The following is a 25,035-nucleotide window of genomic DNA, read 5'->3' on the forward strand; positions in this document are numbered from 1 at the left end:
GAACGCCAACAGCATCCTGGCTTGTATCAGGAATAGTGTGGCCAGCAGGACTAGAGAAATGATGGTGCCCTTGTACTCGGCACTGGTGAGGCCCCACCTTGAATCCTGTGTTCAGTTTTGGGCCCCTCATCATAAGAAGGACACTGAGGTACTAGAGAGAGTACAGAGGAGGCGACGAAGCTGGTGAGGGGCCTGGAGCACAAGTCTGATGAGGAGCAGTTTCAGCCTGGGGCTGTTTAGCCTGGAGAAAAGGAGGCTGAGGGGAGACCTGATCGCTGTCTGCAACTGCCTGAAAGGAGGTCGTAGCGTGGAGGGGTTTGTCTCTTTTCCCAAGTAACAAGTGATAGGATGAGAGGAAATGACCTCAAGTTGTGCCAGGAGAGGTTTAGGTTGGATATTGGGAAAAATTTCTTCACGGAAAGGGTCGCCAGGCATTGGAACAGGCTGCCCAGAGAAGTCGTGGAGTCACCATCCCTGGAGGTGTTTAAAAGGCGTTTGGACGAGGTTCTTAGGGACATGGTTTAGTGCCTGAGTTAGGTTATGGTTGGACTCGATGATCCTGAGGGTCTCTTCCAACCCAAATGATTCTCTGGTTCTCTGTGTTGCAGCAGTTCCATGAGGCCCGCTGGCCTGCAGGAGCCCATGCAGGCCGGAGGGTGCGGAAGAGCAAGTTACCGCCAGAGAATGCAAGGTGGCCATCTTTGTGAACTCTTGGGACTATGTTATAGCAAATGGTCTGTTGGATTTCCTTAATATAATGCTTAATGAACCCTCTTGAATCTTTGTTGCAAACACAAGTAGTTCAGAACTCGGGCATCACAGGGACATGAAGGGTCCGTGAGTCGCCTCTGTAGCACCGCTGTGTATCGCCCTCACGAGTGCTGTAGATGCTCCCCACATGCTGGCCAGTTATGCCTCCTCCCTGGTGGCTCGCTAATCACCCCCTTCTTCCCAAAAGCTTCAGAGCAATTCACAGCATTGTCTGGTTTCACTAGACCTCCTCTTCTCAGGGTTGCACTGGGAAATACTACACTTGCTTTGCTGGAGGGGAAAACCGGAGGCCAGTGAGGTTTAAATGGCTAGAGGTGGTGAAAGGTTGGGTGAAGCTAGAAAAACCCCACTGGGTCATCTGTTGGGTAGTGTTGCCCTCCTCTGATCTATGCACAGATCTCAAGTTTTGGACATGGAGAATTTGGGCTTTGATGGTCACAGTGGCATCTCGGTGTGCATACTGAGACCACCCCACTCTTGGCTGGGTTAAACAAAGCCGCCTGGACTTCTGTTAAACACCCGGAAGACTCATGCTGTACTGGGAGTGCAGAAGTGAGAAGTAACAAGCTCCCAGAAGATTGCATTTGGTTAAAGATAAGGTCACTTGAATCTGTGAATGCAGCGTGGGCGCGGCAGAGTGGGTGGCAGGTTATTCTTTAAGGAACTAAGTGAAGCCTCCAAGTCATCTGCCCTTGTCCTTATGGAGGACTTCAATTTGCCAGATGTCAACTGGGAATGCCATACAGCTGGCAGCAGCTGGTCCAGAAGATTCCTGAAGTATCTGGATGGTAACTTGGTACAAGTACTAAGGGAACTGATCAGGAAAGGTGCCTTCCTAGATTTGCTGCTCACTAAGAGAGAGGGTGTTGTGGGAGAAGTAGTGATTGGTGACTCCCTTGGCCACAGCAACAAGGCAATTAGGTTTAAAATCTATGCTAATAGGAGGAAAACTGCCAGCAAGACCTTAACACTAGATATGAGGAGAGCAGAGAAGTAGTTAGTAAGATTTCTTGGGAAGAAGCTTCTGAAGGTGTTGGGGTCCATCAGTGTTGGTTGCTTTTTAAGTACCACCTACTAAGAGCACAGGACCAGGCCATTCCCAAATGCCGAAAATCTAGCAGGTGAGGCAAAAAGCCAGCTTGGTTGAGCAGGGATCTTCTTGAAATACAGTGAAAAAAGAAATTACATGGTCAGTGGAAGCAAGGTCAGGCAACATGAGAGGATTACAGAGATGCTGCTCGCCATTGTAGGGGCGAAATTTGCGCAGCCAAAGCTCAACTAGAATTGAAGCTGGCCAGTACTGTGAAGGACAATTAAAAGGGCTTTTCTAAATATGTTAATGGCAAAAGGTGAACTAGAAATAATATTGTCCCACTACTTGATAAGCATGGTCACCTTATAAACAAGGACATAGACAAAGCTGCGACGTTTAACGCTTTCTTTGCCTCAAACACTGATGGTTGACTTGGGGACCCCCATAACCCTGAGCTATAAAACCACAGCTGTGAGAATGATAAACTCCCAATCAATCTGGAACTTGTACGGGATCTGCTACTCCAGCTAGATCCCTACAAGTTGATGACGCCTGATGGGATTCATCCAAGGATGCTTAAAGAGCTGGCTGATGTAATAGCGAGGCTTCTCTCCATGATTTTTCAACACCCCTGGGAATCTGGAGAGGTCCCAGATGACTGGATGCTGGCAAATGTTGTCTGAAACTACAAGAAAGGCAGCAGGGATGACCCTGACAACTGCCAGCCTGTCAGCCTCGCTTCTGTTCCCGGCAAAATCATGGAGAAGCTTGTTCTGGGAGTTATTGAAAAACATCTGAATGACAATGCAGTCATTGGTCCCAGCCAGCATGGGTTCACGAGTGGAAAGTTCTGCTTGACCAACTTAATTAATTTAATTAACCAAGGTTACCCACCTAGTTGACCAAGGGAAGCCTGTCGATGTGATCTTTTTGGATTTCAGTGAAGCCTTTGATACTGTCTCTCACAGTGTCCTCCTGGACAAGATGTCCAGCATACAGCTGGATGAACACAGAATGCAGTAGGTGAGCAATTGGCTGACAGGCCGGGCTCAAAGGGTTCTAGTAAATGGGGTTATGTCGGGCTGGTGACCAGTCACTAGCGGGTTCCACAGGGATCCATCTTAGGGCCAGCACTCTTCAATGTCTTCATAAATGACTTGAATACAGGACTTAAGGGAATGCTAATTAAGTTCACTGGGAGGAGCTGTCGGCACTCTTGAGGTCAGAGAGGCCCTGCAGGGGGATCTGGACAAACTGGAGAACTGGGCAATCACCAGCTGCATGAAGTTCAACAAGAGCAAGTGCCGGATTTTGCACCTGGGACATGGCAACCCTGGCTGTACATACAGACTGGGGGACGAGATGCTGGAAAGCAGCTCTGAGGAGAGGGATCTGGGGGTTCTGGTTGACAGCAAGTTGAACATGAGCCAACAGTGTGTCCTGGCAGCCAAGAGGGCCCAACCATGTCCTGGGTGCATCCAGCACAGCACGGCCAGCCGGGCAGGGAGGGGATTGTCCCGCTCTGCTCTGAGCTGGTGCGGCCTCACCCAGAGCTCTGTGTGCAGTTCTGGGCACCACAGGATAAAAAGGATAGAAAGCTGCTGGAGAGTGACCAGAAGAGGGCTACAAGGTTGGTGAAGGGTTTCAAGGGGAAGATGTATAAGGAGTGGCTAAAGTCACTTGGTTTGATCAGCCTGGAGGAGACTGAGAGGAGACCCATCATGGCTACAGCTTCCCCACAAGGGGAGGAGGGGGGCAGGTGCTGATCTCTTCTCTCTGGCAACCAGTTGCAGAACCCGAGGGAATGGCAGGAAGATGTGCCAGGGGAGGTTCAGGTTGGACATTAGAAAAAGGTTCTTCCCCCAGAGGGTGGTGGAGCACTGGAACAGGCTCCCCAGGGAGGTGTCACGGCCCCAAGCCTGACAGTGTTCAAGAAGAGACTGGACAACACCCTCACACACATGGTGTGAACTGTGGGGTTGTCATATGCAGGGACAGGAGTTGGACTCGATGATCCTTGTGGGTTCTTTCCAACTCAGGACATTCCCTGATTCCATGACCCTTTTATCTGGCTGAGTGCTTATGCTTGGAGCTGTACTCAGGTGTTCTCAATCTAACTCTGTTCTCCAGGTCCTGATGGTGCCTACGCCCTGATCCAGTGCCTGCCTCCTCCTGAGCTGCCTGTGTCTGACAGCTCCACTAGACGGAGGTATTTTTAATAGCTTTGCTACAATAAAACGCTTGCACATGTTTAACACTTCTAACATGCTTTACTGAACTTGTGATTATAAAGGTAATTTACAATAAAACAATTAAATAAACAATAAGTTAAAACACAATAACATATATACATAGAATTCAAACGGCTTGAATAACTACCAGGTTCAAATACATTAAAACTTTAAAACAACATCAATATTTCAAGTGTATCCACGCCTATACCTATAACGTTTCAAGACTCCCAACAACCTACATTTTTGGTTACAGTCCCCGTGTATGCACAAGACTGGTGAAATGCTCAAGCAGTTGTATGATTGAGAAGAGCACCACACAAGACAGGCACAAATGATGTAGTGGAAGCTGCCTGGGGGGTATGGGGTTTGCCTCTAAATTGAATCGACACTTCAGACAACAAACAGAAAGCGCTAGCATGCTTTCGGAGTACATGTGGGAACAAGTCTCTGTGTCACTTACTTAACACTATAGCTTCACAGATGTTTTAGGCTGGTGCTGCCTGAAGAAATAGCCCACCATCCTCTGGCTGTGGCTCCCTGGCACATCTCACACCCTTGAGCTGGTGCAAAGCACTTACAAATTCGCTCAGTGAAATTGAGCCAGGGAAACTGAGCTTAACTCAGTAAACAAACACAAAAGAGTGCTAGCTGTAATTCTTGATTTCCCCATCATCTTCATTCTGTAGATGTGCTGGTAGCAGAAAGACACCAAACCAGGGCAAGGACACAGTGCCTGGGAGCAGGTGACCTAATTCTTTAGGCAGCAGTTAAAAACACCAGTTGAAAACACCTTGTGGAACTACAGCGTTCAGCTTTTCCATTTTGAAACAACGTTCTTGAACAAATTTATAGTGCAAATCATATAGTCAAAACCAAAACAATGGACTCTGCCAGAATAATTACAGTAACTTTTTATGACGTCTCATCCCTCTTTCTGCCCCAGATAATTGATGCTGCAGGACAGAATGGGCTTTAGGTTTTGATGTTGAAGGGAGTATGGCGTAAAGAGTGCAGGGCCACCAGGCAGCAACCACGAAGCAGTGCTCCAATACTGTAAATGGGATCGGTTCCTCCTCGCTGGGTACTGAAAGCCCACATGAGAGTTGGTACTACAGGGGCTGCAACAGCCAGAACATCTCTCAGGAGACTGCTGCTCCAGTATGTCTTCTTTACTGCTGCCTGAGAGATGGTATTGACAAACCCAAAGGCCTCCTCATCATCATCAGGTTCAGTAAAATCAAGTTCTTTCATGAAATGGTTTTCCTTAACTCTGTGCTCCACTTCCCTGCATGGGGACTCCATAGGAGATAAAAGGATGGCAGAGTTTGGATCAGTTGGAGTTAAATCTACTACAATGCCAGAATCACTGAAGCTTCCATGAGAAAATTCACTCAGTTCCTTCAGTGATGAAGGTGGGCTTAGTGGACAGGCATCTTGACATCTGAAGATGTTTTGAATGAGCTGCTCCACGTCTAGGCTGTATGGTACCACGTCAGTTTGGATGGCCTGTTCCACCATGAGGTTGCTGCTTTTCTTCTCACCCTGGGAATAAGTTAGTTTTTCATACAGAACATTTCCAAGCATCTCTTTATCCACAGCAGCACTAGAGGGAGCTGCATCTCTCAACTCAGAAGTTGTGGTGGTCAAACTCTCTTCAGATGAGTCGGTCCCATTAGCTGTGGTCTCATTAAGAAGCAGCCCACTGTCTGCCACCTCCTCCAGAACCTGGTCCTCCATGATGAAGCTGTCTGGCATTGTGGAACACAGTGCGAATGACTTCTCCGAGTCACATGTGTACTCCAGGCACTGCTCGTCCCTCACAGAACTGTTCTGAGCCACCTCCATGCTCTGCAGCAAGGATTCCAGTTTCTTGTTTTGAATGTTTATGTCTATGAAGTATTTCTGAATTTTTTTGTCTTTCTCAGCCATGCTGTTTTTCATGGTTTCAATAACCTGCTTGAGCTGTTTAATTTCGGTTTTTGCTTCCTTCAAGGCCAGCTCTGCCTCCACACGATTACACTCTTCTTCAATCCAGTCTTCCCTCATCCGTCCCAGCTGACCTTTGAGCTCTTCTATTTCTGTTTCCCTGTAGCAAAATGAAAATGTTGTAACACTTCTGCTGACCGGTCAGTTAAAGATTCAACACCAGGCTCCACAGCACTGGGATGGCTGTGCCGCTGAGACGCTCCAAGAAGGAAGCAAGTTCCTCCATGAACCATTTGCTGCTGCCTCTGACAGAACTGGTGGAGACATAAGTGGCTGCCACGACACGCCGGCTGATCGCTGACTGGAGTCACCAACCTCACCGCACAGCCAGCAGCCTGGTGGGCTGTGCCACAACCCTGGACATTTGGAGGCACAAGTGGTGACCTCTAGGTTAGGTCCAAGTAGTACAGTGTTAACATCTCACCTACTGCCTCACACAGGAGGAAATGAGAAAGCGCTGCGTGGATGTGTCCCCCTTGTCACCTCCAGCCAGAGCCACCGCTGGGGGCTGCAGGCACCTGGCTTGCTTTGCACCCACCCAGCCCAGTGTGGGGCCATAGGCTGCTGCCTTGACTGGAAGGAAGTGGGGAGAGGGGGCCCCTGCATGGGATCCAGCCCTCGAGATGCGGAGGTTGGGCTGGGACTCTGCCTTGGGGCTCTGCTCAAACACCCCTTGGTGCCTGCCTGGGTCGTGTAGACTGAAGAGCCAGCTCTCAGGGCCGTTTTAGTAAAAGAGGCAACGTCTGTTGCTGTGTAATGCATACTGTCACCTCTTCACTCAGCATCCATACAAAGGGCTATTGTGAAAAATTCAATATCTAAGTAACAAAAATACAAGCGGGCACACTGGTTTGTGTAAGAGCTTTTCTGTCATTAGGGGAGAAGGAGGACATTTGTAGTCATATTTCACAGAGTGAGTGAGGTAGAACAGGAGACTAAGGTAATACGTGGTTGCAGGTAGAAACTGTTTATGTATAAAAAGTCTCAAAACTAAATCAGATTGGTAAAAAATGATCCTTTAAAATACTCTGTTGGGAAAGTTCAAAAAAGAGAAAAGTCATATTCATAACTAAACTGCATGACGTATTCACTGAGCATGCTATGAGACATAAAATACCTGAAAACAACCTAATCAGACTGATCATATTTCAAATTTCTTAATGAAAACTTTATGTAGTCAAGAAATGACTAAAAACATTCAGGATTCCCACCCCTAAATGCCCCTGAATAAATCTTTCTAATTCTGATTTCTGAAGTGAAATATACCTTTCTTTAAGCTTGCTCTCAGCTTCCTTCAGCTTTGTTTTCAGATGCCGTACTGTAACTTCTTTCTGCTGCAGAGGAGTCAAATACTGCTCTGGATTTTGTGGCTTAATGCCGTGATTGTCACCACAAGAATTGTACCTCCCTGATCGCCTGAAAAGAAAAAAAACCAAACGACAAACCATCACATAACTTCACTCCTACAGTTCTTCCGTCCTGGCAAAAAGAAAACATCCCATTGACTGATACAAAGCTCGACTCATTTGGGGCTCCTCAGTGTCCGCACAAGTGACTCCCTGTGGCAAATCAAAACACTTGAGGAAACCGCTGATTTCTGGCTATAGTGCAAAATTTAGTATTTATTGTACTTAGTTTCAGTGCCATTGCATCAAATGAGCCACCCCTCACCCAAAATGGTGGTGTGCCCAAGGGCAGGCAGCCAGGCCCCTGGCAGGGGCACCCAGCTGGACACGGCCAGGTGAGGCTGGGTACGGAATGAGTTCAGCTCCACACCTGAGTTATGGAGCTGAGCACGCTGAAACCCAGATTCATCCTATTTAGCTTTAGGTGTGTATCTGACATACTTGGCTGTCAGTTCCCCAAGAGAGAGGGAAACAGCAGCAACATGGTCGCAATTTCTTCTCTGTGATATGTCTCCCAGGCATCTGTTTTCTTTCCTGTACAGGAAACTGCACTCCTTAGGGAGGCACCTAAGGCTAGGCAGAGTGAATTTTTGCCTAATTGTACAATGTTATCTACTCTCTCCAAAGTGAAAAGACCCTTAGACAAAAGAACCAGTAAATCCCCATGAGAACTGATGGCATGAAACCACATGAAGGAGCCTGCCTTGGAGTGAAAACCAGCTACAGAGGGCTTTGACTAAAAGTAACCTTGAATTTTACAGTGCTGGAACAATAAAGCTTTTAGAAGGGACGAAGCACCCTGTTGACTGCTGAGCCACCAATATGAGGAGTCACACCTATGCTGAGGAGCAAGGTGACGTTCTCAGCAACTCATGCAGCTGATCCCACATTACAATGCAGAGAAGGTAAGTCAGTGCACTGGACAGAGGGTTGCTGAAATAAAGACTTGCCTCATCACTGGGCTGCTGTCGCTTCCTTTGTACGAGCCCGAGTTGCTGCTGCTGGCTGAAGAAGCCCTGTAACTCTGATGGATGTTAGCAGGACTCAGCTGGTTTTTGCACAGTGTTGACAGAGGGTCCTTTTCGCGGGAAGCAGGTGGGCTGGCTCCAGTCTTGTAGGATAAGGATCCATTATTCCGACCATAAGGGCCACGGCTGGAGGGGAACCAAAATGTTTAAAGCATATTGGATTATCCTTGCCATGGAACCCATTATGTGTCTTATTTTACACACAAAGCTGTCTAAACACTAAACCAGATAGATAACCATGAGTAGCTGGGCAGAAAGAAAGTCCTGGTCATCAGCCACTGCACGTTCTTTCACTGACGGTGGGGCTCTCAGTCTGAATTGCATGATCCAGGGAAACCTCGGCCATTTTCACATTTCTAGGTGGATAACACAGTCCCCAGTGACTCCATCGGATCATTCACATTCTCTGAACCTCTGACTCCATTAAGTAATGAGAGGACTGCAGCCTGGACTCGTGCCAAGAGAACCACTTTTCAGCTTTCCCTGGCCAGGCCTGCGGAGAGCTGCCCAGCCCTGGAGCGCTGCTGTATGGCTGCTTCCATGCTGCTCAGCAAGCAGCCCGAGGGATCACCACGTGCAGCGAAAACAGATTTTATTTGAGCCACTGTTCTTTTCTGCCTTTGGCATAGTGGGTACTTCAGCTGTCATTGTCAGCTATTCATTTGCTTAGATACAGTTCGAACTCCACTGAGAGGAGGCTGAAATAGTATTAAAATAGACAAAGAAAAGCATAGCCTTTTCTTCCTTCCTTCCTTCCAGTTTCCCTCATACATGTCTACCTTTCTTTTCCCACTCTTTATCATAAACAATCTGACTGTCAGCTGTGCGTGTGAAAGCAATTCATGTCTGCACTGCCCCAGAGCTGGCAAAGGGCCGGGGCGCTCTGAGGACAGTGTCTCGAGGCGCGCTCCTCGCCTGCTCGCTTGCTTTGCCTTCCTGCACTACCACGCTGCTGCCTTCATCCTCCCATGGAAGTTGCTCTTCTAAACTGTACCGAAAGGGCAGGTTTCGAAAAATACGGAAAAAGGCAAACCCAGCCAGCAAAAGAGAAGGCTTGAATATAAAAACTTAAATACCACAGAATTATGAAGCAAAATCTCTTCTTAAAATTGTCTGATTTGGTTTCCTCCCTTCTCTGAAAATGGAACAGTTTATAAGGAACAGATGGTTGAGTGGCTGCTGCAAACCTTCATCACGCTCCTGCGGTTTGGGTGATTTTATAATTATTTTACAATGAAGTGCAGGACTGTGGTTTGTGACAACACTGAAATGTTTCATATTGAGTTAAGTCAAACAGTTAAAAAAGAACATATTACAAAGGAGACATGTCCTTCCAACTCTGGCGTGAGACAGAACCTTCACAGAGTGTGCATAACACAGCAATGAATTTGAAGGAGCACTATTATAAAGGACTTCTGTCCAATTAAGTAGGTCAGTATGCTCTAATTTAAAATTATCTTTAAATACCCAATAATACATGAAATGATACATAATCGTACTGAAAGTAGGGTGATTTTAGGGCTTCATATTATACTTAGTACTGTTTTTTTTTCCCACAGCCAGTACCTTTACTTGTTAGATTTAATCTAGAGAGTGCTTAAGTAATGTTTATTTTTCTAAAATAGTCTCATGATACAGATAGGAAACTGCTCATTGAGCATCATTCTGCCGATCTCTGTACACTGGGGCACACTGAGACCTTGGAAAGGTCTGTGTGACTCCAGCACACGGGTGTCCCGCTGCTGGTCCCCGCCTGCCTGCCGGCTCTTCTACAAAGGGCAGGAAACCAGCCCTGGTGATTTGAACTCTTTCCACCTACTCCAAAAAACGCAACCAGCGGGGATTGCATGGGCAGTGCACAACATGCACCGCTCCATCCCAATGCCTCCGGCTCCGCAAGCTGTCTCGATTTGTGTTTCACAGACGATTGGGAGAAATCTTAGAGAAACCTTTTATGAAAGGCTCATTTAGATAGATGACTATGATTTTTTTTTAACTGCATATAGTTTTAGTTATATAGAGGCTGGGCAAGGCTGTTCAAGAAAAAAGTGTCAAAGGCAATATTATGCACTTCTTCCTACAGAAAATAAGGTAATGATCTGGAAAGGTACACGCCAAGCTGACAATTTATTACAGAGAGAAAACAAAGTGATAAGACGAAAAGGTTAAGGTTAACTGTTTAGAAGTATGGCTGTTAACTAACACAAATGCAGTTGTTTCCCCCTCCACTCCAGCCGATGCCTTTTCTGCCTCACCTGATTGTATCTCCCATACTTTGTTATGAATAAACAACAAAAAAATACCAGTTGGCTGCTCTGGCATATTGACAATTATTGTGCTCCAAATACAGCATTTTTTTTTCTTTCTCATATTACAGTTCTCATCACTGTAAGTGCTGCCCCAGAGCACAGTGTTACGCAAACTGTTTCAAAACTCACAACACTGGTGTTGTATATATTAACCGCAAGACCTTACACAGTAGTCTATCTTTGCACTAGCAACACCTGCAATATTCAGGAAAAATTGCTTTGCTTACTTGCGAGAAAAAGAAGATCTCTTGCTTCCAGGAGCAGACATATGGACTTCAGGCGCTGAAATACTGCCTGTGCTGCTTGAAGAGCTAAAATCAGCCTCACTCCCTGGAAAGGAAAAGGGAAGAGTGAAAACATGATGGAAATTATAACTCAAAGACTGTTTTCAAAATAACAATGAATCACGAGCATCCTTCCTTTGTCCGTCCTGTGTGAATTTCAGAAGTTGTATGAATTTTCAAACATCCCTGAGGACAAGCACTGGATTTGTTCCAGATTTTCAACATTTCTTCAGGACTGGCACTTCAACAAGAACAGAATAAAACATTTGGACACAAAACCCTCGTGCTACAGAAGCCATTTTAGGACTCAGTTAGGAACATTTGTTGTGACAACCTGTTTGCTTTCTCATAGTCAACAGGAGATGAATGAGGCTGCTCACGTGGCTCCTTCAGGAGCACAGAGATCAGGAGCACATAACTTTAACTGGAGATTTATCTTGTTTTAAACCACATGAAAGAACTATGTGCTGGGCGGAAAGGTCCTTCGATTTTGGTTTCTGAGATGATGTACACATGCATAAATGTGTATAGGCTAACAGGGTATATGCATATATAGACATGTACACAGGTATGCGGGTTTTCAGCTGGCACAGAAGCACAGTAAGGTAGTTCTAATAGCCTTAAAATAATCCAGTAATCAGGTGTGGCTCTCCTGTGCTTCTCGGGTGCTAAGCCATCTATCTGATTACTGACTTTTTATGAATCAGAGCTTTTATTTCCCAAGCTCTGGCATATACAAGGAAAACTGCTCTCCTTTTGCTAGGGCCAGTAGTAGGTAGGTCTACTAAGAAAGTCTTATCATCTGGAAAGAACCCACCTTAAAGTTATGATTTTTTTCAGTCTGTCACTCAAACGGCCAATGTCCCAAGACGTACCCAGGTCTTGTGCCGTAGAGCCACAATAGTGAATGATGACTTTATTGAGGGATTGGAAATAACTTTCCAGCATCCTTCAGGCAGCTGGTTGGGGGAGTATCTTTCACTAGAGAACTTCTGGGTGCCATCCTGCACAGACGTCCCCAGCCAGCGGCTGCAGACTTACCATAAATCCCATTTTTGCTATCTTTTCCACAAGGTGGAGATGCAGCCGCATCATCCCTGCTGCAGCAGATAAACCTTCAGGTGCACAATCTCTCTTAAATCCTTCACAGAGCTGCAGAGCATGTCTTACATCTCGGGTGGGAAAAGGCCTTGTCAGAGCCTGTCTGCATAGCCTTAGAAAGGATGAGACATCCAGCAACCATCCTCACCATCCGGCAGCTCTTAGCAACCAGTGTTAGGACCAGACGTGTTTGGATTTAACCCAATACTTTCCCAACCTCCCCAAGTCCCAGCATCAAGATCAGCCCTCATTTCTTTGTGCCTCTGATCCAGCCCAGCCCAGATATTCCTCAGCCTGATTTCAAAGCACTGAAATGCAAAGCCCAGCTCTGGAAAAGGGTGAGCCCCCTCTAACCAGCTCCATACCCAGTGCAACTTCCCTGACAATCAGACCCATGTCACCACAGCTGTAACCAAAGTGCAAGTTCGCAAGGAGAGGGAAGGAGAGCAGCAAAGCCGCTTTGTTTCACAGAGTATTTACATCATGTCTACAGATGTAGATGTCAGTGACCCTCTCCCTGGGGAAGCAAAACGACCGTGGGACATGATGTCCGAAGCTGCAGCAGAGTTTTTCACACAAACAAAACACCCATCTATGAGACTAAGATATCAAATACTGCCTCCATACTGTGTTACTCCCAAATCTACTTTTTCAAGCAAGACCATCACACAGCAAAACACATCGCACAGATTTCATACCTCCAATGTTCGGGCTCCCAAAACATTCCTGCCCTTGCAAGACAACAGCAGCTTTCCAAAGCCAAGCCCTGGCTGCAGCACAGAGCGCAGGAGCGCTCGCCGAGGCTCATCTCTGGTTAAGTTGACCACATCATAATCAGATCTCGCTATCAAAAGCATTTCAAGGAAGCAAGGCTTAATAATAGTTTCTCCCTGACCTGCTTGGCTTGGAGCACAGTGCTGGCAAGGGCACTGCTGGTGCGAGTCAGCAGAGCCTGAAGATGCAACCACCTTGAAGGCTGAGGTTTCTGAAAGACTGGACTGCATCTGAGACCAGGAGCTGTGTCTGCAAAGCAAGAATTAACCTTTCTGGCCCCATTCCGGTAACAGCTACACACAAGCTGAGCACAGGAGACTACTTATACTTAAAACTAAGCAGGCAGCTATTTATAGGATCTTTGAGAACATTTTCTAAATTAAAGGGGTCACTGCTAGTATCGGTTCCAAGTATTTTAGTGATGTTCAAGCCAGCTCTGTGTGTAGCAGAGCTCGACAGCAATGTTACTAGGAGACTTTAAAAAATATTTTCTCCCATTTGGTAGACATCTCTGAGCAAAATAACATGGCATCTATCCATATAATATCAATTGCAACATATTCTCCTGGGTAAATGCAACTTCGGTCTTACAAATGTCTTAACAAAGAGGTGAAACTGCTTGCCCAGCAGCAATGTGGGCAGGAGCCGAACACAGCCTCTCATCTCTCCTAACACCGTTCTCCAGGCCGACATCTCCCGAAGGATGCCTGTTGACTATTTTTGTTGCTGTGACAATGTGACTACAAAAGTTCACATGTGTAAGCCCCAGAATAGCCCACCAATTCAGCGTTAACCATGAAAGAGGCTGACATTTCTCAAAAACCTATTATTTTCTCCTAACTGGCCATAACACTTGTTTTGCCCTGATCTGAAACTTCCCTGCTAAGAGAATCATAGAATAGAATCATAGAATCATTTCAGTTGGAAGAGACCCTCAGGATAATCAAGTCCAACCATAACCTAACCTAACTCTAGCACTAAACCATGTCCCTAAGAATTTCATCTAAACACCTTTTAAACACCTCCAGGGATGGTGACTCCACCACTGCCCTGGGCAGCCTGTTCCAATGCCCGACAACCCTTTCCGTGAAGAATTTTTTCCTAATATCCAATCTAAACCTCCCCTGGTGCAACTTGAGGTCATTTCCTCTCATCCTATCACTTGCTACTTGGGAGAAGAGATCAACCCCCTCCATGCCACAACCTCCTCTCAGGTAGTTGTAGACAGCGATCAGGTCTCCCCTCAGCCTCCTTTTCTCCAGGCTGAACAGCCCCAGTTCCCTCAGCTGCTCCTCACCAGACTTGTGCTCCAGGCCCCTCAGGATTGCCTTATCAATCCTTTCCTGCAAAAGATGCTGCACATTGAGTTGTCGGCTTCAGCGGTCTCTCATTTGAAATTCATTCATACATATTCTTCCATGGTCAGTGTCACAGCACCGACAGCCTGCTGGCACGTGAGCCGAATAAGGAATACGCTCTGATGGAAACGCTCATGCGGCACGTACAGCATCCGTGGCTCCGGCCTCCCCCCGCCTCGCAGCAGGCTCCGAGCAGCAGCACCCCCACGCCATGGGAGTGGAGCTGTGCACTGCTCCGTGCAATGGGAAGCACAACACAATGATGGCCAACAAAGTACCGTAACATTTTCCAGGATTGCTCCTTGCCTGGAGCGGGTATGTGAGAACCAGGAGCCAAACTGCAGCATCTAGTGCCGCCCCTGCACTTCACTGCTCGATGGGCAACAGCACATGCTGACGAGCCCAGATGACAGCTCAAACTTTGTGTGCATTTTATTGCCCATTTGCTATCTAAAGAGTAAGATTAAAATATGGAGAAAAGGAAAATGTCCAAGTAATATCCGTGACAGGAACACTGACAACTGAGCAGCAGAACTGTATTCCCAAAACTCAGGATGCACATGAGCTTACTAAAATTTAGTCTTTTTGTGTAAGTCATTCCTATTTGCAACTTCACCACTGTTTCGTAGCTGCCAAAGTCTGTAAGCCATAGAGCTTACCTATCTTCTGACCCCATAAACAGGACCTCTTTATATATATCACTCTTGATGCTAGGTTTTGCATACAAGTCACCCAGTGAAACAGAGCTATAAGTAAAACAGTGCTGACAGAGACAGCTTGTCCTCAAAATGTAAAGCACTTAAATTTGCTGAGCTTTCTTGCCTTCGTAAGAATCCTGCTATATGGCAAAGAGACCAAAATAGGCATATATGTCCACTAGGCCCATTCAGCAACTAGAGGAGTAAGTGGCACGCTGTCTCAGTAGACAGCTTTATGTAGAGACCCCAGGGGGCCATTAGAAGCAGCTGGAAAAGTAGAGAGAATTCAGTTGTAATGCCCATTATTGAAAGGACCTGCATTTTTAAGGTTTTTGGTTTCATTTATCTTGAAACCTTTATCTCACAGCTACATCTCTAGTTCCAATATTTGACAGCATAAGCAGTATATTGCCAGGAAACTAATGCTGCTTCTTTTCTATTTTATGAGGTTCTTCCTGCAAGATTGTTTTTGTACACCATAAGCAATCTAGAAAAAAACCCCACACTGTTCAAATGCACGGACAAACGTAAGAAAAAGAAGCTGCAAAGAAGTGATGAAGTCTTGCTCTAACATAGATAACACCCTCTAACTTAGATAACTTGCTCTGGCTTAGATAATACACTTAAAAATGACCCATTTCAAGTGCAAAGTCTCCTAGTGGGAAGCATACTCGATTCACAGTGTAAAGCCCATAGGTGATAAGGGGCTTTGGTTCCAGTCCCCAGCCTTTGACTTTTTACTTATTTGACTTACTATAAGTGTGACTCTTATCTTGGACTTACTATTATATTTCACACCAAACTGATTGAGTAAAAGCAGATATAATCCTGTGAGCAAGGAACAGGACACAGGACTCTGGTCCATGTGAACTGCTCTCATTTTTGGGTGACAGAAGCTGCTCCCACATGCTCTCCCTCTGCCCATGTCTCATAGTCTCCAGTTACCATGATCTGTAGAGTTAGTGGAGGAAGCTGAGGATGACCAGTAGGCCACAGTGTTTCTCTTAGGAGAAGCATGGATTTGAAGTCCTTTAGTCTAATCCTGATATTTTCTCCCAGCTCCACTTACTCAGCTGCGACACACAACAGAGCGGTGGCATCGGTGCTGGCCATACTCCAAAGGAAGGAAATGTGCTGGTTGCTGGCACTCACTGAGATGGTCCAGCTCCAGTACAGAGGTTCAGAGTGAATCTGAGGCTGACACGTGGGCACACTCAGGACTACAAGCAGGTGACTTGAGTCTGGGAGATGGGCACTCCCCTCTGGCACCTCCTGTGTGCTGGTGGAAGTGTGTTCCTGCCTGGCACGCCCTCTGCTGTCAATCTTGCATTTTAGCACCTAGCCATCCCCTCTGATTTTATACACAGTTTAGTCATCAAGCTCAGATATGTGAGTTGTGCTTCCAGAAAGATGTTGAGAAGCTGGGCACAGCATTACCTGGCATAATCAGTCCTGAGCATACCAACAGGCATCCCTCCTCTGTCCCACCACGATGGCCAACAAAGCCATCACTCTGTGGTGGTTGTCCATTCGACTGCTTGCCTGTGCTTGCTCATCAGACAGATCTGTAAATCACATTTCGACTGACTGTACGGTGCAGTAACAGCTGGTAACTTGGGCAGCTGGCAAAGATGCAGACAAAGGGGATGTGAAGAAAATTTTCCATCTGAGTCTCCATAAATTGTTCAAACCTCCTGAGTGAGGAGCCTTCCACTCAAGACCAGACAGAAGACTTCAGGGAAGAACTGCACCACACATCCTGCTTCCCTGCATTTGGATTTAAACTTGGTTTTACAAATGATCCCCTCAATTCAGACTGCGGGTTGTGTGATCTAAACTCATTATTTATCTTGATTTTTGCTCATCTTTCTTGCTCAGTCTTCTTACTTTGGAAGAAAAGTTGTTATCAAATAAAATTTATCTCATTAAGCAGTTTTCTAAATACTATAGTTTTGGTAGTAATCTGAATGACATTAATGCAAATTATAAGCACTGCAGATCTCAAAATGAATACAGAATGTGACTTGTGTATGCTGTGAAACCACAATCAATCAAGCTCTTCTCTGAAAACACAGTCACTACAAACTAATTACTGATACTGGCTGAGAGCCATCATGCATATTCTGCATATCACTATGATCTGGGCTTGTGTTTTCCTTAATTGTTTTTAATTCATGGATTTGTAGAGCAGCCACAAGCGGATGTTGGAACAGACAAAGGGCATTACAAGTTGGTTTTTTTTTTCTTCTTTATATATCTTAAGGAGATTCTTCATGCAGAATTCAGCCTGACCTAATTATTTTTTGTGCTTTTATATGCAGTTTGAGCTGTTCTCACAACACCCTAAAACTGGCTCCCATAAGTCTTTTTTTCTCAGCCTGAAATGACCTTTGTCATGGGGAACATATGTTCACAGAGCAGAAGGAATCTCTCTGTTAAAGCAAAAAGGCTCTTTGGATCAGAGATGGAAGGATGCTGCTCTGCTACACCAACCTCAATAGAAACATAGGGACTGGAGGATCAAAAACTACAAGGAGAGTTGTATAACATGATACTCAATGTACATTTGGCAGTTTTATAAAATGTATGTGTAAATCCACCTATGAACAAGTATCTTCTATAAGCAAGCATGCAGTGTCACCCCAGGAGATTTTATGTACCTGGTGGTGCTATTTGGTCTGTTTGAAGGGAAATGCACAGGCTGGTCAGAAGTATTTTTAGGAGCTAGAAAATGTCATCTTTGGCAGGGATGACTTAGCACTACAGGAAAGGGAGCGAGCTCCATCACAGGCTGGGAAAACATTCCAGCCCTCCCATCACGTTGGTGGCAGAAGTTTAACAAAAGGGCTTTCAGGGGCCCCTTCAGCACATCTCCTAAATCTGGTTCCCATGCGTGAGGAGAGAGGCTGGTGCACAGCAGTGAACTGCGCAGGCACGTGTTCTCAGCACACATGCAAACACATGGAATCACATGCTAAACCTGATTCAGCTGAAAGCTTTTGCACAGTCGCCCTTAACATAAGACGTGTGGTTTTCATTATAATGTGCATGAAACATTTTAAATCAGTTTGACATGTTTTCAACAGGCAAAAGAAAAACACTGGAAGGAGAAACATATCTGGGAGGTAACTAACTAAACAACCCTGCAGTTCCAGGATGAAAAGCAAAATTTGTCATAAGCTAATCAAATATTTACTGTAACACACATATTGAAATGATTACAAAAACCCAATAGAGTTCAAGTGTCATCTACTGAAAACAACAGTAAAACCCTACCCAGTATACAGACTGGTTGCCTGAACTATATTTTCTTAGTAAGAAAGCCCAGGTAGGTCTGAGGGCAATGCATTTCAAGTTACGACTGCTGTCATTTTCTGCTTTTTCCCCTCCCCAATAGCACTCTTATCACTAAGAAACACTAATGACAGACATGAAGCCTGTGCTTTTTCAGCTTATTAGTCCTTGCGGGTTTGTGGTCACGCTGTATTCTGCCAACTCCGGCAAACAGCCACAGCCTGCCTGGATTTCGAAAGCCAACAGCTTCCTATTACTTACAGAATTTCAGAAGGGAGGAACAGAAACCTGTAATGAAGTGCCTCAGCATGGAAGTAAGACAAGGCTTGCAATACTAATAAAATACAAAACAAACCCTGCAGTTTCACTTCTTTTAAATACATTTATGTAACGGTATACGTAAAGTACATTATTATAAAGTAGGTTTACTATTTTGCTACATCACATTAAAGGCGACACATTTCAATCTCCTTGGGGAAGCGATGTCCACCTTGCAGGGGCTGGAGGCTGGATTTAGGAAAGGATGCCAGGTCCCCAGTTCCTGGGGGAACTTTGGAAGTGGTGCTCTCCCAGTCTGCCACCTCGCTCAGGAAATACCTCCCATCAGTCTGAGGAAGAAAAGCTGCTCAGCTGTGTGAAACTCTTGTTTCTGGGCAGGCTAGAAGCGTGTTGGCATTAAAAGCACTAACAGCTTGGTGCCTGGCTCCCATCCAAAGCCTGCGGTGGATGTTTCACACTACACCAAATACATGGGGGTCCACACAAAAGTGGCCCAGGGAAGGCTCTCTTCTGCTGTCTGCTTCACTGGGGGAAGGATCCACCTGGGATTCACAGGGCCAGATTCAGCTTTGAAGTGGGAGGAGGCTGCACATCATCTCCCTATCACACCACCTGGGACATCAACTGCATCCAGCAGTAAGAAACAGATGAGGGGATTGGGTTCCCGTCCTCTCAGCTTATCATGGCCCTCTCCAGACCCTCCATAAATCCATCCAATTTAGGATGCCTGTCTTCATTACCCTCTGCTACATGGGGGAATCCAAAGAGACTTGAATTTCCCACAGCTCCCACCTCCACCAGGAGACCCTACCCAACACCTGCACCCAACACACCTGAGAAAATAAAGCTCTACTGTCTAAAGGTTTGCACAAAGTTGGGCAACCCCTATTTAGTTGCTCTTCCAGCTGCTGGTTTTTGTTTTTGTTTGTTTTTCTTTGTTTGTTTGTTTTAATTTTGGTTTACTTATTGGAACAACAGCTGGCTGTGCATTTCTCCCTTCTCCTAGGCTCTTCCTTCAAGTGAGAACCAAAACAGAGCGAAGGCATCTAAAATGCAGCTTCACCAGGATTTAGATATTTAGGTACATAAAAGCAAGTAAAATACCACTGCTTAAACATGCCAAGTGTTCAAAATGTCACCTCTATCTGCAAAGACCTGCTTCGCTGTTAGGCAGCAAGAACCAGCTTACGCGATGTCCTTATATCACAGCGAAATCAAGTAAGTGAGATTTCCATGACCAAAATAAAGACTTTGCCTGCCTATGTATACAAACATGAGGAATGTATAGACATATCCACTCCATACTGCTTAAAAAGTATTTAAAGTAATCATTCTGAGGGAAACAAAAACTTTAAAGTAGTAATTTGGTCATCAAAAACCAAAGTTCTGAGGGCACTGGAACTATTTATGATTTAAAGTCAAACATGGCCAGAAAATGGAAAACCAGAATTTTCTACTTTCTGTTTGAAAGTATGCTTTAATTTTGAAAATTAACAAATTTATTTGTTCTTTCAAAGCAGGGGTAAAAACATTAAAAAAATTTCCCAAACATTCTAAATATTTTAGATTGAATATTGTCTTTGTTGAGTCTGAAACAAAGATTTTCTTTAATGTTTTGATTTGGCAGCAAAACTCCAAATCAGTTATTTGCATAGCTCCACTTTGAACATAGTAAGATGTCAGACAAAAAAGAAATGGGGGATGTAAAGGAAAATAGAAAAGGAAATAATCTATCTAATTGACTAAACATTGCTCAGAAAACAGTTTAAATCCCAGGATTCTCATTAAAAAGGCATTAATAACCTGGAGGAATTCCAAAAAAGGTCAACAATAATGATAACAGGATTACAGGGCACTGTTTATTAAGGGAGATTAAGGGAATGCAATTTGTGTATTCTAAGATAAAAATGAATAAGTGGTAAGACTGTTTATCATGGGGAAGAGGAACACAGCTGGAAAACTGTAAAGAAAACCATGTAACAGCAACACAGGATTCTGGCTGCGATGCGTCTTATTTAATGAAAAATGACTTGAAATAAAAACTGATGGCTGGTGAGACTTCTGCATAGTAAAATGTAGCCTGAGTAGGTTCAGAATACTTCAACTAGAGAATCAGAAAGCTATTTTAAACATTAGCATAAATAATACAGATTGTCATTTAAAAGCAGAGCACCAAAAAAACCCCTCTCCTAAGGGAAGATTCATAATGGCCTCTTTGTATGCACAGCATTTCTTTCTGTGGAGGTGAAGCGGGCTGAAAGCCACAGAAAACAGCCAGAAGCAGCAGAAAATTCGCTGTAGTAAATACACAAATTGCAAAGCATCTTCTAGCTTGACCTCACACACATTTTAAAACAAATATTTAAGAGTGTGCAGTGTGTGTAGCATTGGTTTCTCTTTATTTTTGGCTCATATTCCACTCTGCATTAGCAGAGGAGAGAAAACCTGCTTGAATATAAAAAATGTTTTTTTCCTAAAGATCACAGCTATTGCCATCTTCCATACCTACCTCAGCTCTGACCTCTAAACCCCGGTGCCCTTCTTAACGCCAGACACTCAGCCATCTTTTCCAGATGCAGGAGCACGTCCCCACAGTCCCCAGGAGACCTGCCTTGCTATCAAATGGCATTTGGAGCTAAAAGATGCATTGGCTGGCACAGGTCTTGCCCCGTCCGGCAGCCCAGGCACTCCCTGCAAAAGCCCCATATCTGCATCCCCTACTCACTCCGAGGCGCGGTGGGAGCCGGGGCTCTCTCATGGACTGAGCGCAACGCTACGCTCGAGGCTGCAGGCATCCTCAGGCGAGAGTTTCCCTCTAATGCTGGCTGTCCCACTTTCGGTACATCTGGAGCGGTATCGGGACAGTTAACGGGCCAGAGAGAGAGAAAGAAAGGCGTTACAGTGTGCCTGCTGGGACCTCGGCTTCAAAGCCCCAGCAAAAGTTACTAAATTATAGGAAGTGGAGCAGCTTCCCTGGGAGCAGACTCCCTGCATCCCACAGCCTGCCCAGCAGCCCTGTGTTAGGACTCTCTGCTCCACTGTGCTCAAGTCCATCCTCCAAAAGAGGTGCACGCAGATCTAAATATAAGTTTATTTTCCCTTTACTGAACTAAGTAACAGGGTGGTGGGGTTTTTTTTGTTTGTTTGTTGTTGTTGTTGGGTTTTTTTGTGAGGAAGGAGCTAAGTACCTAACTTAAGTGAACTGCAGATTTGTGCCCAAGACCCTGAACTGCAGTTGGCCTGTGCCACCAGCCAACATCTGGGTAGGTCACTATCTGGCACAGGTAGGACTCCAGCTTTCACCTTTTACTTGCCAGTTCCTGCTTTGCAAATTCCTGCCTTCTTTTTTGGATCCTCCATTTTCGCAGTGACATCTGAGTGCTTGCTGCAGCCTGACAGTCTTCTGAACAAAAAGAGATATATGTCTTGAAAGGCCACAGCCCAACCACTAATTGCCTCTGTCTCTACTAAGCAACATCTAAAATAATTTTTTAGAAGGAGGTAGGTTATAAAATTTGTGACACAGAATTAAAAGATTATTTTTCTAGGCCACTTTCGCAGGAACTTGTAGATTTGGGTTCAATAACATGAAACACTTCAAAGCTGACACACTCTTTGTAGCTGCTACTTTGCTTACTCTTGTTTCAAAGAAATACTTGGCTATTTTCCACATCAATTCAAGCAAATTTGTTTAAATTCAAAGTTTAAGTCTAAAATAGATAGAAACCCAAACTAAAAAAAATAGCTCTATACTAATAACTTTTACCTAACTTTCTAAGCATCTTTTGCTCAAAATATTTATATTCTGATTATATTCCAGTATTATCTCTTGGAAGTTACAGAGCACTTTTTTCACTTCAGTGTGATTCAGTTGGCCTCTGTCCTAAAAATACTTAATTCCTGTGAATTCATAGTGCAAAATGAGATCCAGAATCTCCCTGTGCAATGCTAGGCACCTTGAGCAGCTGTCCTCAGAAAGAGGACAAACAGAGAGTGCCTGAGGTTATCAGGGATGAAGAGGAAAAGGCATCTAATTAGACCTACTTGAAGATCCATGTGTGATCTTCAAACACAAACTTTCTTCTGCAACGGAATGTCTAAGGCTGACTCTCCTTTCTGTTAAAAAAAAAAAAAAAGATAAATAAAAGAGACAGAGAATCAACCAGGCTTCAAGACGGGCTAACAGCAGAGTTGTCAGAGACCTGTTGAGGAGCACAGGAGATGGGGGTGGGATTCACCCAACTAAACTTGAATGTCTCCAACGCAGACACTCATGTCTGAGCCAACCTTGGTCCCATTTTTAGTCAACGGAGAGTTAGTATAACCAGTGAGTTCAAGGTACTATTTTGCTTATCCTAAAGTAAATGCTTATATATTTGGACAGAAAGACTGCACATTAGATTCACTGGTTTTATTCGTTGTATGTCGGCACTCCTTTAAAACAAAATAGGACCTTAGTGCCCTTGTGCAGGTGTAGACAATTAAACTACGTTACAGATACAGAACTGAGCTCAGATAAATTACAGGCCATCTCTGCTCTATCTCAAGACCATGAATTCACATCTCCCTCCCCTCTGAAACAGCTCCCGTAACCTCCAGAAGAAGGGAAATGGCAGATTCACCTGTTAAAGCTGTTCCACCTCCTGTGAGCAAAGAGACCAGTCACCGGACCAGAGACAGAAAGCCAGTCCTCACCCGCAGCCCAGAGCTCCTGACAGTTGTCTAAGGAGACCTGCGGATTCAAATCTCACCTCTTCTGAACCACAAAACCCGAGGGATTTATGCCAGAGAGAGGAGCTCCAACAGTATCTACCGGCTGTGCTGGGTTTGTTGACCCAGCTGGCAGTGAACATTCCAAAATTGCCATGGGGACCCAGATGTTCCAAAGGGGCTGGGCTATGCAAATGAGGGACCCCCCAACAGCCGCTTCCACTCCACCAGCACCCACCAGGCCTCGCAGCACCCACCGCTACGACACGCCAAACCTTCGCAGGGTGACACCCCTCATGCTCAACCCCAGGACGCAAGCTGTGAGGACAGGACAGGCCTGGACCCGGACAGGGCACTCTCGCTCCTGGAGGGCGAGACGTGTGTGCTCGTCCCCCCGCAGCACAGCCGGTCCCCCCGTGCCCATGGCGACCGGGTCCTTCATAACTCCCCGTGCTGGCAGGTCAAGTAAGCAAATCTGCACAGCTCCATAGCAACAGACATGAAATTAAAGTGGATCCTATCAGTAAAATATGCAGGAGGGCTCAGTGCGTACAGAATTATTATACAGAAACACTGTTTTTTGAAAAAAAAAAAATCAGCAGTAGCTATTTTGTGTGGGCCCAAGATGAAAGGCGAAGAAAAGAAAGAAAAGTAAATGAGAAAAAGGAATAGGGTCAAAAAAAGACACACCTGTATTTGTTAGACCCTGTTTTAGAAAAGATCTCAAACTTTATTGTCTCAAAATTATGAAGTGCACACATAAGAAAAGGAGAAGAGTGAGATTAAAACTTTACAGAGAAGTGATGGTGCCACTGTACTCGGCACTGATGAGGCCCCACCTTGAAACCTGTGTTCAGTTTTGGGCCCCTCATCATAAGAAGGACATTGAAATACTAGAGAGAGTGCAGAGGAGGCGACAAAGCTGGTGAGGGGCCTGGAGCACAAGTCTGATGAGGAGCAGCTGAGGGAACTGGGGCTGTTCAGCCTGGAGAAGAGGAGGCTGAGGGGAGACCTGATCGCTGTCTGCAACTACCTGAAAGGAGGTTGTAGCGTGGAGGGGGTTGGGCTCTTCTCCCAAGTAACAAGTGATAGGATGAGAGGAAATGGCCTCAAGTTGTGCCAGGGGAGGTTTAGATTGGATATCAGGAAAAAATTCTTCACGGAAAGGGTTGTCGGGCATTGGAACAGGCTGCCCAGGGCAGTGGTGGAGTCACCATCCCTGGAGGTGTTTAAAAGGCATTTAGACGAGGTTCTTAGGGACATGGTTTAGTGCTAGAGTTAGGTTATGGTTGGACTTGATGATCCTGAGGGTCTCTTCCAATGGAAATGATTCTATGACTCTAGGAGATAAATGCTGCATACTGTTGGATATTAATGCCAGGATGGTTACGTTGGCTGCTATCAGGTGTGGGGCAGAAGTGAGTTACTCAAATCATGCGCTCACATCTGAGAAAGATAACACATGCTCAAGTGCTTTCTCCCTTTTTATTGCCACGGTGATGTTTTAAAAAGCAGATGCAAAGCCTTCCAGAAGCACATGTAACTGACCATTGTGTATCTGCTCCTTGCCAAATATTGAGCTGCTTAAAAATCTAATGCTCGGGTTGAAATCATCTTTGTCAAGTTACTCAGGGAACATGGACTTTTCACTTGCAAGCTCCTCTGCACTCCTCAGAGAATTTATGCTTTACACTTATCAATAAACATAGCCACATCGAGAGACTGATTATTATTAATTCAAATACTTCAAGGAGGTACAAAACAAACAAA

At 45.2% G+C, this 25,035-nt stretch overlaps 1 protein-coding gene across 2 annotated transcripts in view; it reads right to left on the reverse strand.

Moving 5' to 3' along the window:
• Positions 1 to 4,175: 4,175 nt before the first annotated feature.
• Positions 4,176 to 25,035, reverse strand: part of SYBU (syntabulin) — a 41,674-nt gene continuing 20,814 nt past the window's right edge. The window contains exons 1-5 of one of the 2 annotated variants that reach the window (XM_065628484.1): positions 13,048 to 13,111; positions 10,995 to 11,097; positions 8,381 to 8,584; positions 7,291 to 7,440; positions 4,176 to 6,124 (exon numbers count right to left, since the gene is read on the reverse strand). In XM_065628484.1, coding sequence (XP_065484556.1) covers positions 5,011 to 6,124; positions 7,291 to 7,440; positions 8,381 to 8,584; positions 10,995 to 11,035 — 1,509 coding nt within the window. In that variant the 5' untranslated portion in view covers positions 11,036 to 11,097; positions 13,048 to 13,111 and the 3' untranslated portion in view covers positions 4,176 to 5,010. Of the gene's footprint in view, positions 6,125 to 7,290; positions 7,441 to 8,380; positions 8,585 to 10,994; positions 11,098 to 13,047; positions 13,112 to 25,035 lie in introns of those variants that run through there. The other variant, XM_065628483.1, reaches the window with a different exon arrangement.

Source organism: Caloenas nicobarica, chromosome 2, assembly GCF_036013445.1.
Source record: "Caloenas nicobarica isolate bCalNic1 chromosome 2, bCalNic1.hap1, whole genome shotgun sequence".
Lineage (NCBI taxonomy): Eukaryota > Metazoa > Chordata > Aves > Columbiformes > Columbidae > Caloenas > Caloenas nicobarica.